The following is a 16,052-nucleotide window of genomic DNA, read 5'->3' on the forward strand; positions in this document are numbered from 1 at the left end:
GTTGAGACGAGTAATAAACTTAAGTGTGACATATTGAGATAATAAGATTATTGATGTTGAAATTATATGAAAAATGTTCAAGTACTCTAACAAGTGTTGACGTTTGATGCTTAGGCAAGTGCCAAGCTTTTGGTTGAATGGTAAAATGTTTAATTATAAGATGCATTGAAATGGTAAGTGCTCAAATGAAAATATACTTGTGCTCATGAAAGAGTGGAAAGTTTTAAGTTATACAATTTCTTATGGCTTAATATGTGATTAATTTGAAAAAGGCTATGTTTGCATGCACTAGCTTGTGGCTATGGTGGTATGGTATGCTTATGACTTGTGTGTTATGCATATGGAATGGGTGTGATAAGTAAAGAAATACAATTGTGAATAAAGAACTTTAGAAGAGTATAAAGTTGTTTAAAAACTCTACTATACTTGGGATAATATGTATAAGAGATGCTATGGATTTATTATTTTGTGAGTTGTTAAATATGGTTTCTTGAATCGTGTGGCATCAGTAAATGTTTATTCTTGATAAATGTAAATTTCATAATGAAATGAATTGATATGATTAAAGTTTATACGAGCTTACTAAGCATTCATTGCTTATTTATTTGTTTTTCTTAACTTTTCAGATTATCGGAAACTTGATTGGGTTGGAAGCTTGTCGGAGTTATATCACACTATCCATATTCTATCAATACTTTCAAATGTTTTTTATTTTGGTTATAATGGCATGTATAGGTATTTTGGTTAATGTTGACTTTTATGTAATTTGTTGAGATTTGCCACTTATTTTGTCTTGTTTTGGATGTATAATTATGACTTGTTGATATGTATAAAATTGATTGTAGGTTGATACAAAATTGGGTGAGAAATATGGCTTGTAAAATGACATATTTTCATCTACACGGGTAGAGATACGGGTGTGTGTCTCAACCGTGTGTGACACATGGTCGTGTGTCCCCTGTATCTTTTAAGAATGTAAGTCAATATGCTCACACAACCTAGCAGATGGGCGTGTGACTTGGCCGTGTGAACCAAGTCAGTATACTCACACGGGCTGAGACACGAGCCGAGACACGACCGTGCGTCCCTATTTCGAATGCCCACACGGCCGAAGACACGGGCGTGTCTCTTGGTCGTGTGAGTGACACGGCCTGACCACGCGACTATGTGATCCCTGTAGTTTTGAAAATTTTAAGTATTTCTAAAAAAAAATTTGAGTTTCCGATTTAGTCTCGATTTGTTTCTAATGCGTAATTTGGGCCTCAAGGGCTCGTATAAGGAATAATATGTATGATTTTGATTGGTTTTTGACATGAATATTATATGATATGTAATGTTTTCATTTTCAGTCTGTTTGATTTATAAACTCCGGTAATGCTCCATAACCCTGTTCCGACGAGGAATTTGGATTAGGGGTGTTACAATTAATAGCTTTATAAAAATAAAAATATTGAATTATATTAATTTAAAGCAAATTAAATTGTAATGATTAGTTTTAAAATAGGTTAAATTTTATTATTCGTTTTTGTATTATGCATATGTTGTTAATTTAATTTTTATATTATAGCCTCAACTCAAATGGTAATGTTAGGTTAAAATCTACTATTAGTTTCGTATCATGTGTATGTTGTGAATTTAGTTATTATTCTCCAATTTAGTTAATTTTTAATCTTATACATTACAAGTTCAGTCTTAATTCAAAATAGTTGTTAAATCCATTAACTAAGACAACATGTATTTTTATAAATATTTTTGTGAAAATAGCACTCTAAAATGACGTATATGTATGATATTATGTTTGTCACCAATGGTGGCAGAGCGTAGTGGAGACTAAGGGTATGATTCCCTTAAAATGATAAATTTTAATTTATGCCCTATATAATTTATAAAATTTTAAATTAATAATGATAAAATTACACTTTAACCCCCAAATGATAAAAATTTGATTTAACTCTTTAAAAATTATAAAGATATAGGCTATTAAAATAATAAAATACATTTTTACTATCATAAAAATATACAATTTAATTCCAATCTCTCAAAAAATTATAATAACATGTATTAACTTAATAAATTTTCTTAGCAAAAAAAAGTTTATAAATTTAATAACTACAATCCGAATCAGATTAAAATTAAAAAATATAAAAACTCAAAAACCAAATTAAAATATAAGGTTTAAAACCACAATTTTCATGTAGAATAAGGACTAATAACAAAATTTTGACCTATAAAAGATATATATCTTTGCATAATATGTTTTTCTTACAAGTTGTTTTCAAGCTACTAAGTTATAAGTTTGAATCATTATTTATAAAATATTAAAAATTATATCTACATAATTATCTTAAATCATGTATATATAGATGAATTCCAATTTAAATTTCGTGTGTATAATTATACTAAATTAAAATTTAATACAACTAATTAAAATTTATTTATAAATTTAATATTTATCTCTATAAATAATAAATTGGCAAAATACAACTCATTTTATATAGGATCCAATCCAAATAAATAAAATTAAAGCACAATAAAAGTCTAATGGCACCACAAACGAACTAACTTTATTTGCTCTCAGACATATTCAGTGAAAATGGCTTCACCATTTTAGTCTTTGTGAAACTTTCACTAACACCCTGTTAGCTACTTAATATTATTTCTCTCTTTATACAAAAATCTCCCAACTTTTCACCCTCAACCATACCATTGAGTGCTTTATATCAGTCAATGCTAATGGCACCCCAAAACTTGACGCAGCTACTGGTTTGCATTTGCTTGCTTTAAGAACAATTCGATATCGAAACATTTTATTTAGACTCCGAAGGGCAGTTCATGGGGTGGCAACGTTTTCCTTGGCAAATGGAGCAATCTCCTCGCCTTCGTTACCGGGTTCACTGCCAGCAACCTCCAGGCTCAACAACAACTTCTCCCACAGCTTTGATGGTCCCTGCATTGATCAACAAATTTCCCATTGTGTTCATTCTTCCTAAAGCTACAAATGCGGGTTAGTGTGAGGTTCTTACGTGTTCGGCAAGGAACTAACCTTCCATGAAAGGTCTTGTGCCATACAGTTTTGGATCATTTCGTTCATGGTTGGAGTGCCATATGTTGCAAGAGCTTTCTTGACAGTCTTTGCCACCTTATCCAAATCACTTGGATCCACTGCATCACACTGCAACGCAATATCCCATAGAGATTAATGGCCCTTCTCATAAGGCTTGCCACAAAAGTAATACTTTTTTTTTTAAATACTTACTTCAACATTGAAAGCTCCCATTTGAAACCCTGTGAATCCTTCCTTGACGGTGTCGACGAGTCCACCGGTTGAGGCAACTATTGGCACCTGTACCACAGAGCAAATAGTGTGTATGAGGTTTATAGATTCACTGCTTATGCAAATCCTTGAAACCGAATCAGTTGGTCAAAATCATTTACGGTTCCATATCGCATAGCGTGCAACTGGATCAGACCGCACGGTTCGAATCGGCTGGGGATCAAAATGAAATCAGAACCAGCAATTATCTTATGAGCCAATGGGACATTGAAATTGGCTATTCCTCTAGCTTTGTCAGGGTATTGTGTCTCTAAATTCTCAATCTGTTCCTCCATGGCCTTTTTGCCAGTTCCCTGAAAGAAAAGATGTCACTGTTGATACCGTACTCATCGAGGCAACAGTAACAACTGCTTCAACATTAAAATTTGACACTAACAAGGATTACAATCTGACAATTTTCTCCGATGAATCTCGGGATCGCTTCTGCCAAAACATCTGAACCTTTCTGCTCTTCTAACCTACCGATGAAGCCAACCACTGGAACGTTCTTGTCACAATGCAAGCCCATTTCTGCTTGAAGAGTTTCCTTTAGTATAGGCTTTGCATCCATTACCTGCAATGAAAACTTATTATGGAACATGACTTTTAATACTCGACAAACAATAGATGAACTGGAAGTAATTCAAAGCACATACAGTTGAAGCATCATATTGGACATTGATGTGTTGGTCAGTGGCAGGGTTCCACTCTTGAACATCCATGCCATTCACAATGCCGGTGATGCCGGTTTTACGGATGATGTTATCAAGTTCAACGCCTTTATCTTCACCTGATATAAGCTCCTGGGCGTAGTATGGGCTTACAGTCAAGACCTTATCTGATTCTAGAATTCCAGCCTTCATCCAATTAATTTTCCTTCCCTTGATAGGCTTGGGATACCTAACGACCAAAACGGTATCCAGCATAGATTTCCATGCAAGTGCAACAAGAAAAAAAAAAAAAAAGAATATACATGAGAAGCATCAATGGTTTCGTACCCATCGAAGAAGTCAAACGAACTCTTGAACCGATCAGGCAGATTAAGAACAGAGAAATCCGAAAACGGAAATCTTCCCTGATAGGCTATGTTGTGGATGCAAAATGCAACCTGCCCATATTTTATCAAACACAAGGTAAAGTTTCAAGCTTTTCTGCATGATGAATCAAACAAAGGCCATCAAGGCATCAAACCATACCTTGGCATTCATGTAGATGTCCCTTGACTGGTACATGCTTTTCAAATAACATGGTAGAAGACCAGTGTGCCAATCATTGGCAATAAAAATAACATCTTCCCCTGCAGCAGATGGTAAAACCCTAAACTCTTAACTTTTATTAAACAAGTGTTGAAAAACTTACAGAGGGAGAGAGTCCTCCATACCATATGGTCCTGAGAAGTATCTGTTGGTATTTAAATTCAGAACCTTGGGTGCTTCCAGAGCAGCCTGCAAACAGTGAAAACAGTGACATTACTGTGATAAAATCATAAACTACAGTTAAACATTGTACAATTTCTACCTGGCATAACAAGCTAAACCGCAATTGATTGTCTTTGTAGTCCACACCTGCATTAGGGCCATAGATTTTTGATCCAGTTTTGCCCCAAACCTTCTCGAGGAACATTGGGTGATCAACAAACACACGATCAACTCCACGTTTGTAACAATGGAAGAATCGAACGGTCTCGATTTTGTCACCAACTTTTACCTGCAAATTAAGAGCTGATCCTGAAGAATATAATCCAAAGATGGTTCACTTTAGTTGAATTTAACAGAATAAAATAAACCTTACTTCAACTAATACACTGGTGTCCCATGCATCCATGTACTGATCATATCGAGGAGACACTGTCATAACACGATGTCCATTGGCCTTCACAAATGTTCAACACAGGCATTTATTAGTATCCCATCAAAATTAAGCTAAAACCATACAATACTTACCGCCATTGCAGGCGGAAGTCCACCAAGGACGTCGCCAAGTCCACCAGTTTTGCTCCATGGACCACACTCAGCTCCCACAAACACTAAGTTCAACCCTTTGCCGCAAATAATTTTTCCCCAAGGCCTGGGGTTTTCCTGTTTCACAGCTTGTCGGGCAACAGCCTTTGCATTGGTTCTCATCTGCAACCTGTCTAGCATGTTCAAAAACCTTAGACCATTGTGAGTAATAGCAGCTTGGTTCTTCATGCAAATCAAATTGGCGGCCTTAGTGTCTGCTCCATGGCTGTTGACTTGACAAACTGTAGAAACAAGGTGTGAGGCTGTCACTGTGGCCATTGCAAGAAGCTGAGACCAAAATGAAGATGATAATGAAAGTAAAAACAATTTTAACCCCCAAAATCCAAAACAACACAACTTGATTCAAAAACAAAAGAAGAACCAAGCATTATAAATTTTTTATATGGCATTAAAAACGTAACAAACTAGTTCGAAAATGTCTCGAAAGACAAAAAATATTAGAATAGTATAGGATGATCAAAGAAGCAGAAACATATGCAAGTGGTTCACTGAATCTCTCAAAATCAGTTAAAAGAACAGAAAATCTGAAGTCAGGGGTCACTTCAGATTTCACGCCGAGGATCGGCTAATTTGGACTGATTGCACCACTGACCCTTACAAAAAGGCGTGGCATTACGAGAACAGTTGAGCCACCTTCAACAGTCCAAGTGCATCATCAACATCAGCTTCTTAAATGAATATGTTGCAAAAATTTGCCATTCTTCCATCTTAAAAGGGTCCAAAAGAGTTTCTTCTTAAATGAAAATGTTGGTTTCGCCGAGATTTTTTAAGTTTAGTACTTGGCATATAATTTTGTTTAATTAATTAATTGGTGGTGTTGAAGGAACCCATGGGAATGCCATCATAATCTATGTAATGTACTCGAGTTATGCACTGCAGGGTGCCAACTTATTTTTGTGCTTTTTAGTGAACACCAATTCAATAATAATAAATTTTAAAAAAAAAACAAATTTTGAAATAAATATAATTTGCTTTTAGGTCCTTTTAGATTCCGTGAATAAAACAAAAAAGCTTTCACTCCATCCACACGAATGAAACGAAATAATATATTAATATAACAAAATCAATAATATATTAAATAATCTTACATCCAAATAATTATAATCAAAATTAATTGTCACAAAACATGACTAAATTAATAAGCATAACATATTTAAACCTAAATAAAATAAATTTTAACTTAAATCAAAATAAATATAGACTAAGAAGAAACACATTGTTTACAAAGTATAGAATTTAAGTCACAAAAACTGGAAGACCACAACTTTACTATTAAGTTAAAGCTTAATCAATAAAAATATAGTTTATATATATATATATATATATATATATATATATATAATGTCTATTTCTATTTATAAATCTATAAAAATTGCACTTAAACACGTTTAAATTTATTATAACAGTATCGACTAATCTTGAATGAAAAACAAATAAATTGTATTTATAATGTTGAAGGTTTCGTAGAATAATATTATTGGGCATGAAATAGAGATTCTAGACCCACTGCAAATATCAGTATATATCTCATCACATAATTAGTTCTCAAATAATGACGACCATCTTTATCAAATGGACTACCATGTTTTACCTAACCCTAAATAAATAAATAAAAGGAGTAACATTTAGTTGTTTGTTGGTTTCACATCTCTTTCCGATGCCAATGGCTTTTACCTAATTACTAAATATGTTTTATATATAAATCATAGCTAATGGCTTATGTTAGTTTTCACCATAAAACAAACTGTCCCCAAACTGGTTTAAAATTTGTGCCTTTGCACTAAAGAGAAGAAAACATGTGTCTTAAAAAATAAAGTACCGTGGAGGTTGAATTATAAGGTATTCATAAATATGGGTTAATATTAGTAAAGAAGATGACGGTAAGAAAAATGAATTTAGAAACAAACAGTTTAGCAACATTAGATCTTGTTCATAGAAATGGAGAGATAAATTACAACAGTACTATTTTGTGAAACATCAATAGAATAATTACTAGTAATTAAGAAATTAATCTTAAACACGTATTTCGTGAAGGAAATTCACTAAAAAAATAATACTAGGATCATGATTTTTAATTTGAAACCGGGTCTTACTATCTTTTTATATCTACCTCATACATTTCTTCAAATTCCACGTAATGATTTTGTAATGGTTAAAATGATTGTAATTTAAATATTAATGGTTAACGAAAAGCCTATCACGGGTATATTCTTAATGTCATTTCAGAATATCTCTTTGTCACGTGCCACCTGCCCAGCACTTGAATTTATATTGGCTATTGAGTATATTTTGATTATTTTATGTATGTTGTGTGAGTGTGTATATATATATATATATAATTTTATTCCCTCTATTTTAATTTTGTGCAAATTGATTTCTTTAAAATAATAGAATAATTTTATTTGTGTTAATTTTAAAAACGAGTTATGATATTTAATTTTTATCAATTTATTCTATTTTTGTTAATATAATAATAAATTCAACTTCTGAAGTTTTGTTATTGTTGATTTTGATTCTAAAATTTTTAACAAAATTAATCTGATAAAATTTATAAATGTGAGGACTAAATTTATTAAATTTTTTAAAAATTGAAACTAATTTGGTAAGATATGTAAATAATGAAAGCTATTATACCAATAAAATATTATAAATTAATAAAAGATATAAATATAATGATAAAAACTAAATTAATATGATTTTATTAATAGGAACCAATTTACTAATATTTGAAATTCGAAAGGGTGCATTCAAATTCACACTGCTCTTCAATTTTAACGTTTGGTCCGTGATGCTTTTATGATTTTTATTATTATTTTGCTTTATTAACTATTTTTCTACTTTTTCTTTAAAAACAAAATAAACCCCACTAAACAATAAAGAAAATTACCGAAATGAATGGTTGATTCAATGTTACGTGGCAGTTGTGGAATGAAGCAAGAATTGCAAACATTGGTGGTTTTGTCCCTACGTTTCAATTGAAGTTATCGATTGACGTTCATAAATGAAAGTAGGGCGATTCTTGCAAATGATTGAAAAGAAAAGAATATGCTATTTTATGATTTTAACTTCTTTTTATATTATAAATGTTTTAATTTATAATGTATAGCTTTTAAAATTATTTATTTCGACTTTGCCACTTTGATACACGTTTTCAATTTTAAAATAGATCAACAATAACAATTATAATTCATCCAACCATGTATAATTTTTACCAAAAATATATTTAATAATATGTTATGTAATATCATTTAGAAATCCTAAACGCACACCCTCAAATTTAAAAGCATTTTTTCTCCTTGGTTTGTTTAGAAAATTATTTACAACGTTTAATATATATTGAAAGGTATTGTTTAAAATATTAAAAAATTATTGTTTGGATCATTAAATATTTTTAATGATAATTTATAAATGTATTCTTATTAATAAAAATAATATTTATATATTTAATTTTTATTATAAACTTTATTAAAACAAATATTTGGATTAAATATTTAATAATAAATTTCAATTGATAATTTTTAAATTATTTTTATTTTTAATTTTAATTGAAAGTAAAATTATTTCAAATTTATCTTACATGTATTTTTAAATATAATAATATATATAAAATCATGGATATATATAACTTGTTTTGGAATAAATAAATAAAATACTTGAAATCATGTTTTGTTTTAACTAAAATCTAACCCATAGAAATATAAAAAATAGTTAATTGCTCTGAACAAAACTACAAATGTAATGACTCGAACTTTAAGGTTTTAGAAAAGTTTATTTTCGGTCATCGTTTCAAAAATGGATTAGAAAATATTTATTAAAAAAAGTAAAAATATTTATGAAGTTAAGTAAGTGATTAATTAAAGTTTAATTAAGTAAATTTAGCTTAATTAGGGATAATTGGATAAAAGATTAAATTGAATATAATGTGAAAGTTTAGTTTTAAAGTAATAGAAAATAAAAGGATCAAAATGGCAATTAAGCCATACCCATGAAATGAGGCGGTGAATGGAAGAAAATCAAGATTTTTCTTGAATTATGTATATTATTAAATTATTAAATATATATGTATATATATATAAAAAAAAGAAAAACAAGTGTATAAAAATGATTGGTACAAGTGTTAAATAAATATTTGTTATTAAATAGATTTTTATTATAGTTATTATTGTCATTATATATATATAAAAGAAGCAAAAGAAAGAAACAAAAGAATAAAAGGAGGAAAGAAACAGAATAGCAGGGGACGAAACAGAGAAGGGAGAAAGGAAGAAAAGAAAAAGGGAAAAATAAGGTTTTAAAGGTTCCAAGCTAATTTGGCAAGTCAATTTAGCCTCTTTTCTTATGATTTTTGAGTTTTTGGAATCCTAGAGATAAATACTACTTGTTTTAAGTAGAAATTTTGAAAGTCATTAGATTTCTAAGTATGGTTCATGTTGAATAAAATGATGGAATTGGGGTTTATTTGATAGAAATTTTGATTGGAATTGAATAAAGGATTGAATCGTAAACTAAGCTATAAGTTTTGAGTTTTAGGGATTAAATGGAAATAAATTCGAAATTATGAAAATATGCTGGAAATTTAATAGTTAAGTATGAGTTTGGACAAAATTTGAATAGAAATGAAGTATGAATTGAGATAGAAAAGTAAGTGAATCTAGTTAAGATTAAATTGAAATTAAAGTAGAAATTGAATAAAATTGTATTAATTAGATATAAATTAGTAGTGAATTAACGAATATGAATTGTTTTAATTCCGTAGCTAATGTTGTCTCGGGAAACCTCGGCTAAGCAAGGAAAAAAAATGGCAAAGACAAAGGAAGTTAGCTCGAGAAAATACGGTTTGTATTTCTATAATCCGAACCTAGTTATTAATTGTTATATTTTTTTATTCAATGCATTTAATAAATGTTGAAGTGAGAATTATTGTGTTTATAATGGAAATGGATTAATTTGGTATGTGATGAATTTATCTTGATCGAATTAAATTGAATTATATATTATAAATATATAAATATATATATATATATATATATATATATATATATATGTGTGTGTGTGTGTGTGTGTGTGTGTGTGTGTGTGTGTGTGTGAATGAGATATTATGCAATTATGATAATTGAATTTTGGATAAATATTATGATAAATAATTAAGATGGGAATTATATGTATTGTGTCTTTATAATTGAAATGAATTGATTTAGTGTGTGATAAATTTATATTGAATTGATTTATGAATATCTGTTTTATTGAATTTATATTGATTGAAATTATTTTAATTGAATTTATATTGATTGAATTATATAATATATATGATTTATGTAGAAATTTGAATATTTGATATTGAAAATGAATTGAATTGTCTTGAATTATGAATTAATGTGAATAATTGAAATATATTGTTAAATTGAATGAAATTGTATGAATTGTGAAAATGGATAAATATATGTAATTATCTGAATGAGATATTGATGAAAGAATTATTAAATTGAGAAAGTGAATGAAATACCCTATTAACTAGTCGGGCTAAGTCGGATATAATTGGCATGCCATAGGATCCGAAAGTGTACGGATTTGCGGCTTTACCGATTAGGCACTTTATGTGTCGTATTTCGGCACCTCGTGTGTCGTTTTAGGCACTTTATGTGTCGATATCTTGATCGGTACTATGTACCGCTTTTAGGCACAATGTGCCGTCTTGGTGTGTTTGGGTTGGAATCCGTGTATCCGTCAAAGTCCGTTGTTAATAGGGGTAAATAAGTGAAAAGATAAATCGAGTGAATTTGATTGATTGAACTATTGGAATGAAATGAGAAATTGAATTGAGAATTGAAATTGAGATATGAGATTGAAAACATGAACCAAAAGGTTCATGAAATGAGTGAAGTTCAAATGGATGATGATTGATGTTAGAATGAATTAAAATGGTATATTGTTAAGAAGTAAAGTGTGAATACAAGTGAATTGTGAATATATTGAAAGAATTTATACAGTAAGCAAATGAAAAGAATTGAGCAAATATGTTGTTGTGTTTGTTATATGGCTTGTATAGAATTTTTATGGTAAGTAAATGAAACTTATCTATAAAATAAATAAATGAATGGTTATATTTATCATTGTGATTTTAAGTTTAATTGCTATATTACCAAGTGTTCGGATTATAGAAATACCACTGAGTATACCATACTCAATGCACGGTTTGTTTCGCATGCAGTTAAGTAAAGATAGACGTTGAATCAAGATCCCATCCGATCCCGAATTCATTAAGGTAAAGTGTGTTAATTATTGGTAATGGCATGTACCTAGGATGTCTTATGTGTATGTCATTTTGAAATTGTAAATGTAAGGATGAAATAAATAAATTTAGATTTGGCTATGGTATAAAATAGGATTTGACTAATTTGGTATGAATTTGAATTTTGTGAGACAATGTCGATTGATTTTGGAATTCCTATTCTGAATTGGGAAAATCATTAAAATTGTATAAAAATAATTACAGGCTATAATTTATATTCTTAGAATCTTTAATGAGTCTATTTTCAAGAGAAATAAACGGAACATCATCCAAGTCCTGTGCTATGAGATAATTAAATTTTAGTAAAGAAAGGTCGAAACTGTCAAACAGCAGATCAGGAGTAACTTTGAGGAATAAACTGTACTAATTGGCTAAACCAAAAATTCTGAAAATTTTATGGTAGAAAGGTATATGAGTCTAGTTTTAAGAAAAATTAACGGAACTTAATTTGGAGTTTCGTAACTCTAGATATAAATATTTTAGTGACTGTTACTCAAGAAGACAGTTTTGACATGAACATAAGATAGTAAATGAAATTGTGTGTAATTATTCTGTAAACTCCGGTAATGCTCCATAACTCTCTTTCGGGACGGTTTGGGGTTAGGAGGTGTTACAACAAATAATTACATTATAAGAATATAAAACTGTAGGCGATCTAACATACAATTTATATATAACTGAAATGGAACAATTTTATCTATAATTTGCAAAAAAAAAAAATATTCCATGAAAAATACAAGTGCTAACTTAAATTTATAACTGAAAATAATACATATTTGCAAAGAATCCCAATAAAAATAACAGAAAAATCAAGTAATAAAAAAAGGTAATAACTACTACTTTTTTATATTTATTAATAAACTAATACCCTAAAGCAAAATATATAATATGTTTCATTTTGTCTTGAAAAATTCCATTATAAAAAGTAAATTTCTCTTTGTGAAAAATTACTCATCATAAAAAGTTAAATTTCAAATAAATTAAATAAAATTTCACATACTAAACATAATCATTTTTCAACTAATTACAATTTCAAAAACGTAAGTATTTACCATTATACCAAACGCTACTATTGCAGATACGAATACAAATTACAAAGTCGACAACTCATAATTTTAATGTGTAACATTTAGATTTATTTCCGTTATTAATTCCATTATAAACTAAAAGCTGAATTTTGATTATAAAATAATTTATTAAAAAATACAGGAAATCAATAGGCCCTAAGGTATTGGAAATTCTAATATCGACATCAAAATTAATCACAATTCACAAAGGGTACGAAAACGACATGAAATTATAAAACAAAACCACAAAACGGCACTCTAATATCCCACATCATATTTCAAATATATAACAATTAAATTGAGAATAATTTTTTGGGAATGGGTTAGCGCGACTTTTCGAAAAATGAAAAACGGAACGAAAGTACGGCGTTTTTTTGTGTGTCTAATCTCTCTTTTATCTGTGAGCTGTGACCAACGTCTCTATGAACCTTAAGCCATCAAACCGTGGCGCGAATTTCTCCCTTTCTGACGCCGTACGATTCCTCGACGAACTGTTCTGTGACTCCTACATAATCACTTGTTCCATGTTAAGATTAAGAACTAAATATTTAATTTAAAATTAAAGCAAATGAATCATGCTCCTAAAGTGAAATTAAATGAGCAAATCTAGATCCAGAAGCAAGGCACTCGAATTAATAGATTTAAGCAGCCAAAGTTTCCCAGTAATATATCTACAAAATTAAAGAAAAAAGAAATTTGAACAAAAACTAGAAAAGAAAAATCACGCATTAGACATTGGAAACGGGAATCAGTAAAATATGTAGTAAATTTGAAACGAGAAGAAGCATTTAGGCCAAATTTCTAATTTCTGAATGAAAAAAATGCTCTAATTAAAAGGGGGGGGGGGATAAACCTGGTTGGATGAGGTTGGAGAAAAAGAAACATGTTGGACTCCCGCGGATGAAGACGAAGTGAGAGCCACCGTAGACGCAACGAGCACGGTCGCAACAAGAGGTCCAGATCCCTTCATTTTCCCGATTCTTTTCTATATCTGCGATCGAAACTCAGATAAAGAGTTGTTTTTTTGGAAGCTCCGATGACGAATGGGTGAAATCCGACGAACTTCGCCGGTTCCCGACCACCTGCTGTCCCTTTTTTTTCTCTTCCCTTTTGTGAATTCATATTAACTTTCTTTAAGGGCTGAGGCCCTTTATATTTTTCTGAAATTGCCACAACGTCCCAGCTTCTTCAATTAACGGAATTTAATTTTACTCTTAGGTCCGACATTATTTTCTTTTTTTTTAAAAAAAAAGAAAAAGAAAAATCAAAATTGTGTAGCTTTCTCTGCCACGTCGAGTATACGGCACCCTCAAATCTTCTTAACCAATAGGGAAGGAGCGCGTGTACTTAAGTATTGCCAGCTTGGCATGCGGAAAGTGACGGCAGCCGTTGGATGATATAAAAAGGACGGTGGCCTATACGTCTTTCCTAGTCTACCTTTGCTTTAAATTTTAATTAATTTATATTTATAAAAGAGAGGTGCGTTGATTGTAGAGAAAGGTACTGGAATCAGGCAGGCTCGTGTTTTTGAAAATAGGTGGTTGTTGTTTGCTTAAGCTCGATACCGTCCGTGTCTGACTCAGTCAGTCAGTGAGTCAGTCAGTCCATCCCCTCTCACCCCTGCCTAGTGCTCCGTGTAGACCGCTCCTTTAATTAACTATGATTTTTATTGGATATCTTTATGGTTAAATTCTTCTATTAGTCCCTGTAATTTTCAATTATTATGTATTTAGTCCTTATACTTTTATTTGATCGATTTTAATCTTGTACTTTTTGAATTTATCAATTTTAGTCCCTGTACTTTTCAAAATTTTAAATTTTAGTCCTAACCCAAATAGTAGAAATTAAATATGTTTGGTTAAATTTAATTACTAGTCTTGTAGTATTCATACGGTTGTAGATTTAATCTATTTTCTCCAATTGAATCATTCTAAGTCTCTATACATTTTAAAATTTGAAATTTCAGTCTTAAAATAAATAAAATTTATTAATCCATTAGTTGGATTTTAATGAGTAATATAGGAAATAATAAGCAAACATGACATTACACGATAATAATATATTTGATGCATCATATTTTGGAAATAACAAAACTTTACTTAATGAATTTAACTACTATTGTTTGGTAAGAACTGAAATTTTAGAATTTAGAAAATATAAGAACTAAAAATATCAATTAAAAGTATAGAGATTAAATCCATAACTTTTGCTAAATATAGGGACTAATAATAAAATTTAACCTTTTTATCTCCAATCTTTCTCAATTTGAATAATGCGTGAATTAATTTCTTAAAAAAATAAACAATTTAATATATGTCAATTTAAAATTAAGCAAATAAAGATAAATCACAACAATTAATGTTTCTCGTCAATTGTAAATAATTTCGATTGATACATCAAGCCCTCAATATTTTATATATTCTATCATTTTGATATTAATTTTAAAAAATAATTTAGAAAAATATATAATAGACAAAAAAAGTGTAAACTTTGAAAATATATTAATATTAAATTAAAAGAAATTAAATTATTCTAATTTTTTAAACGAAATAAAAATTAGAAAATTTATTTTCCTTTTAAAATAATCATATTGCGATCCGGTCAAATATTACTGCCTCAAAAATGCAATTATTGTAAGCTAAAATATTTGTAGTAAGGCCAGGTTTGGATCATATATATCCATATTTGAATAAGAATTTCTGTTTACTTATTATTCTAATTCATTATTTTTACGCATTCATATTGGCATCAAAAAGTCAATTAGTACCGCCTTTTAATATTCCAACAGTTGCGGTTGAAAGGATGGTCTCCGCGGCGTGCCTTGATTCTGCACGGAATATGGACCAATTGACATGTTGTATATGGACTTACAAATATTCAAATCCATTAGCCAAGAACTTTGGCCGTATGAGATTATATTGTAATAATTGGGATGGCGCTTTCTAAGTATCTTCCTTGAAGGAGTCACCATCGTTTCTTAATTATTATTATAATAATAATATCAAGTAATCAAATTTTAGAGGTTTAATTTTAATTTAATCATCTAAGATTTGGCTTAGAATATATGATGATCTTACAACTATAATATGCGGTCTCCATATATTTCTTACTTTAGTTGTTTATTGTTTTAAGGCTAAATTATACTATTAATTACTAAATTATGGATAATTTTTGTTATATCACTTAATTAAAAAAATATAATTTAGTTATTAAATTATTTAAAATTTTTATTTAAATAATTGGGTTGTTAAGTTTTTTTAAAATTTCGTCAACGAGCTTCAAACGATAATTTGATGATCTTATTAATTGGTACTTGAGTTTGACACTTTTTTTTAATATGGTATATATGTTATTTTTTGGTC

General features: G+C 29.6%; 1 protein-coding gene across 1 annotated transcript; it reads right to left on the minus strand.

The window, feature by feature from the left end:
• Window positions 1-2,475: 2,475 nt before the first annotated feature.
• Window positions 2,476-6,038, minus strand: LOC108479236 (granule-bound starch synthase 1, chloroplastic/amyloplastic-like). The gene is made up of 12 exons (XM_017781708.2): window positions 5,257-6,038; window positions 5,105-5,185; window positions 4,832-5,020; window positions 4,695-4,758; window positions 4,510-4,610; window positions 4,312-4,421; window positions 3,970-4,213; window positions 3,711-3,887; window positions 3,436-3,627; window positions 3,257-3,343; window positions 3,044-3,172; window positions 2,476-2,947 (listed from the first exon to the last, which is right to left on the minus strand). The coding sequence occupies exons 1-12, from the start codon at window positions 5,590-5,592 to the stop codon at window positions 2,831-2,833; spliced, it is 1,827 nt and encodes a 608-aa protein (XP_017637197.1). The 5' UTR covers window positions 5,593-6,038; the 3' UTR covers window positions 2,476-2,830.
• Between the last annotated feature and the right edge of the window lie 10,014 nt (window positions 6,039-16,052).

Source organism: Gossypium arboreum, chromosome 12 (genome assembly GCF_025698485.1).
Source record: "Gossypium arboreum isolate Shixiya-1 chromosome 12, ASM2569848v2, whole genome shotgun sequence".
Taxonomy (NCBI): Eukaryota; Viridiplantae; Streptophyta; class Magnoliopsida; order Malvales; family Malvaceae; genus Gossypium; species Gossypium arboreum.